The sequence below is a fragment of the Myotis brandtii genome, unplaced genomic scaffold (assembly GCF_000412655.1).
Source record: "Myotis brandtii unplaced genomic scaffold, ASM41265v1 scaffold329, whole genome shotgun sequence".
Classification (NCBI taxonomy): domain Eukaryota; kingdom Metazoa; phylum Chordata; class Mammalia; order Chiroptera; family Vespertilionidae; genus Myotis; species Myotis brandtii.
Window position 1 is genome coordinate 368,692 of NW_005362676.1, and position 1,166 is coordinate 369,857.

General features: G+C 68.0%; 1 protein-coding gene across 1 annotated transcript in view; it reads left to right on the forward strand.

Annotated features, from left to right (window-relative positions):
• The window catches only part of OTUD7A (OTU deubiquitinase 7A), a gene marked incomplete at its 3' end in the record, with an annotated part of 77,451 nt that extends 76,285 nt beyond the window's left edge, over window positions 1–1,166 (forward strand). Inside the window, exon 14 of the mRNA XM_014543564.1 lies at window positions 835–1,166. Coding sequence (XP_014399050.1) covers window positions 835–1,166 — 332 coding nt within the window. The remainder of the gene's footprint in view (window positions 1–834) is intronic.

Here is a 1,166-nt window from a genome sequence, read left to right on the forward strand (position 1 = left end):
CCCCCGGGCTCTGGCGGGACGAACTTCCGGCGGTTCCCAGGCGCGTGGTTGCGCGGGCAGGCGCAGCTCCTGCCGGGGGATTTTTTCTCCTGCGTTTTCCCCAGGAGAGAATACACACGCGCACTCCGCACACAAACCGTGGGCAGGTCCCGCACACACGAGGTCCGCGAGATGCGAACCAGGTGCTGCGCGGGGCGGAGTTCATGAGAGGCCGCGGGCACGTCCTTGGGAAGCCGGGGAACCCACGCTGGTCCCCACGCGCCCCGCGTCTCTCCCCCGCTTTCCCTGACCCGGAATCGAACTGGGGACCTCCTGGTTCATGGGTGGACGCTCACCCGTTGAGCCATGCCGGCTGGGCCCTTTACCTGGATGTAATCCTCACAGCGGGCAGGTATCATACCCGTTTTACGGATGGCACACAGTCGGTGGCAGCCTGGCTCCCGGGTTCTGCGTGCCCGTCAGGTGCCCGCAGTCTGCTCCTCGCTGCTGGGGGTGTACCTGCCCGGGACCGGGAGAGGCGTGGAGGCAGCGCCTCCCGACCTAGAATCAGGAGGCTCCGGGGCTGGGCGCAGCTCGGCTCTGCAATGAGTAGGTCCAGGCCGTGGTGATCCCCACATCCAACGCGGGGCCCTGAGCAGACAGCCAGGCGAGGGCCCTTCCCGCCCTCGGGCACCTGAGCCACTGCGCTCCCTGCGGAAGGGCCTCACCTGAGTTCACCAGAGCTGTCCTGGGGCTCGGGACCGGGATGCCCGCCCCCAGTAGCCAGTGCAGGGCGGGGACAGGGTCTGTCTCGTGGGTCCCACGCGAGGACAGCTCCTCTCTGACCCTCCTCCTGTCCCGCCCTCCCTGTCCGCCTCCTCCGCCCACAGGCTCCGCTGGCGCAGCCGGAATCCCCGACGGCCTCGGCGGGCGAGGACGTGCAGTCCCTGGCCGACTCCCTCGACTCCGACCGCGACTCGGTGTGCAGCAATTCCAACAGCAATAACGGCAAAAACGGCAAGGACAAGGAGAAGGAGAAGCCGCGCAAGGACAAGGACAAGACCCGCGCCGACTCCGTGGCCAACAAGCTGGGCAGCTTCAGCAAGACGCTGGGCATCAAGCTGAAGAAGAACATGGGCGGCCTGGGCGGCCTGGTGCACGGCAAGATGGGCCGCGCCGGCTCCGCC